Genomic DNA, 3,220 nt, shown 5'->3' with positions numbered 1-3,220 from the left:
TAAAAGAGTGTCCCATAGTTGCCAGACTGGACTGCTCCGATGGACCCTGCAAATGTGTTACCGACCGTGATTCCCGTATTTGCCAGGAGGGATTCCAGTTCGATAGCTCCAGTAGAAAGTGTATCGAAAATTCGAAGGGAGCTCCGAATGAGGATGCGTGAGCCGTGGAAGTGTAAAACGTTGAAATAAATTGCGATTGAGAGTTAACTGTGAACTGGCTAGATGAAATGTTGTCTTTGAAAGAAATCTCTAAACAAATTACATGAAAATTCTGTAAGTAGGAGTTTAAGTAGCTGCTGGAGAAATTTTTGAAGGAATTATGGACACTATTTATTTGTAAGCGGATACAGGGTGGCAACCAAGTTTCCATAGTGAAAGTTCCACTGGTTTTCCCGAAATGCTTTTCAAACTTTTCCCGGTTTTTCATTTGCCAATAGGATGGATCCTATTCTTAGCTTAGTGCTTAGACCTTCTGCGACAAGTTATTTATATGTACTTTGATTCAAACACAGAAAACATAAATCGAAACTTACATATATATAGTATACAATAATAGAACAACTATTGCTTAAACTTTCTTTTTTTAATCCTTCTTCAGAAACCAATATGTTTCTAGATCTTTATCACGATCACCAATAATTATTATCAATTCAACCCCATCATCTCGCGACAAGCTTGATGATCTCCGTCCAACTTTGAAAACGTCTGTAAAAGACAGCTGTTCGCGAAACTTGTCTTCCTGGCCGGGCTTACTGCATCAGCAGTTGAGCCACTGAACAGCTTATCGACTTCAACTATAGGTTCTGCTTCATCTGAAACTTCTCTTTTCCGAAGTAAAACTAATTGGATACAAAAACAACCAGGAAAAAAAAACTTTCGCGTCCATCATCATCACCATCCTTTCGCTCACCCTTCCAAAGTTAGTCAACCGGCAAGTCGGCCGAGTTTAGTCATCATCGCATTTTCTTCAACCTTTCCTGAAACAGTTTTCCTATGCGCTTTTCGCCCCCAAAATAGATCCCTCTGCTGAGCTGAACTCATCACTCAGTCGTCGTCGTAAGTTCCTCCCCTATGCTTCGAGCGTTTCAGTGACATTGAAAAGCTTGCTTTCGCATTTTTTTTTGTTAGAGTGACTCAAATTCATGTTCGTTCAGGGTACTATTTGCACATAAAGTTGGTAAAAAACTATCATATGATAGTTTATCGATACAGAGTAAATGGAAACAGTTTATGATTAGCAAACAATAGTTGAGTGCTAAGATCATCATTATTGATAACGTAATCTGACTTTGATATAATATATTATATTATAGTTTTTTATCAACTTGAACAGTACCCTGTACGATTATGATTCAAAGTCACTGTACCTAAACGAAGATGAAAATGTCGTCATCTAAAAACGATGTTGTTTGTTTGCCGACGTGATAAATTTTAGATTTTCTCGCGGCACACGCAAGACGGCCAATCGGATGATCGGATGCCAGGATCGGATGGCGGCGAAGGGACTGTTGTTCGAAGATTGATTGTAAACATTGATGGTCCTGGCGCCAACGCTTTGCCGCTAATACCATCCATCAGCTCGCCAAGGAGAGGAGTTTTCGCAATCACTCTGTAATCTGTGTGTTTGTTGGTCGCCATTTGCACCGTGGCCGCACACGGTACCAATGTTGGTCAAAAGTGCATTGCAACAATTTTTGTCGAAAATTATTAATAATTTCATTCGACACTTGTTCCAATGTTTCAACATTGGATATTCTATGTATGTCATTAGTACTTTACCAGGGAGGGAGTTCCAGAAAAAAAATTCAAAATTTCAAATTTTTTAATCCTCTGCAGAGTTTTTTTTTCTTGGTATTACAAGAGCTAGTCCATATTGGTACAGCATACAACATGGCTGACCTGAAAATTTGTTTGGAAATCACGAGCTTGTTCTTAAGATAAAATTTAGGTAATAAGTGGATACAGACCACGGCGTGTCTGGTAGAACAATATTATCACAAAAAATAGGCATCGCTAAATCTTTCAGCATTCGAAAATATAGGTTTTTAGCTTTCATTTGACGTGTTCTCCAAAAAAATCCACCGAGGGATCCCGAACATTTGTTTTTTTATTTAAATTTTTGTTCCTTGAAGTACAATATTTTCAAATATAATCATGGTAAAAGACAGTTTTTTTTCTCTCAAGCTCGATGGTAGCCAAAAATTTCAAATGAAAGTTGATATAACAAAGATATTTAAGATTACATATTGTAATAGACATAACTGTCCTATGTGATCTTGGGATAGGACACTTACTCGTACAGTGGAGGACACACTCAGTTGAGTTCAACTAATTTTCATTTTTTACCGAGATCCGCCACAGCTGAGCGGTCAAATTAATTTTAACTGATATGTCAGCAACCTAACATCAAGTTTACTTAAAACAGCACCTTTGGGTGCCGTTACCAACGTCACTTTACTTAAGTGTCAACAAACGACCTTTTACCGAGATTTGCACAGCTGAGATCGGCATTCGGATTTAAGTGTGTATTTGATTCTAGTGTATAACTGTTTCTGTTCATATTTAGAATAGATGAATTTTCTTTTCTCTCTGTCTGGAATTACACCCCTATTGAGACAAAGCCAGGTTCTCAAATAAGAGTTCTTCGGTTACCCATTTATTGAGTAGTAGTGGTTAGGAGTTTCGACTCTATACCATGTAAGTGTAACCTTAGTCCCCGCCTATATTGTGGTAAGAACAGAGAGAAATCCTAATCTTAGCGCCCATCCGAATGCGCCCCTACCGAAGTAGTGAGAATAGCCCTCCTTAATCTCTATAGCTCCTGAGAGAAGAGTGTCACACATGAACTACCCGTAACCCGACTACTTATAAGTGTTATATTACAGGTTTCAACCCAGGGCACTCCAGATGGAATAGGGTTCTGAGGCCAGCCTTTAATTTTTCATACTTGAGATATACGAGAGAACCACAAGTGGATCGAAAGAGGGGGCCATTGGAATGGTGGAGTTTTTCAGGCTGCCCACGAGCATGGTCAACATTAAAGTTTACGTGTAGAATTAATTTTTAGTCGTCCTATCGACTCTATTAAATAGCTGAGAGCTGCGCCACCATTCAAGAGTCCGTAGAGTATACTGCAATAGAGCCTCTTACTTAAAATCCTTCTGTCCTTATCTACCACAGTGCAAATAGTATCTAACTTACGTCTACTAGGATTAGACTG

General features: G+C 38.8%; 1 protein-coding gene across 1 annotated transcript; it reads left to right on the top strand.

Annotated features, from left to right (window-relative positions):
* Positions 1 to 203, top strand: LOC5571600 (the record flags this gene model as incomplete). The annotated part of the gene is given in 1 exon segment (XM_001653666.2): positions 1 to 203. A coding segment is annotated over 1 exon segment (161 nt), but the record flags the coding sequence as incomplete, so codon positions are not given.
* Positions 204 to 3,220: the final 3,017 nt, after the last annotated feature.

Source organism: Aedes aegypti, unplaced genomic scaffold (assembly GCF_002204515.2).
Source record: "Aedes aegypti strain LVP_AGWG unplaced genomic scaffold, AaegL5.0 Primary Assembly AGWG_AaegL5_hic_scaff_1941_1942_PBJ_arrow, whole genome shotgun sequence".
NCBI classification, from domain to species: domain Eukaryota; kingdom Metazoa; phylum Arthropoda; class Insecta; order Diptera; family Culicidae; genus Aedes; species Aedes aegypti.
The sequence above is the reverse complement of the archived record's forward strand: the minus strand, read 5'-3'. Positions and strand labels throughout refer to the sequence as shown.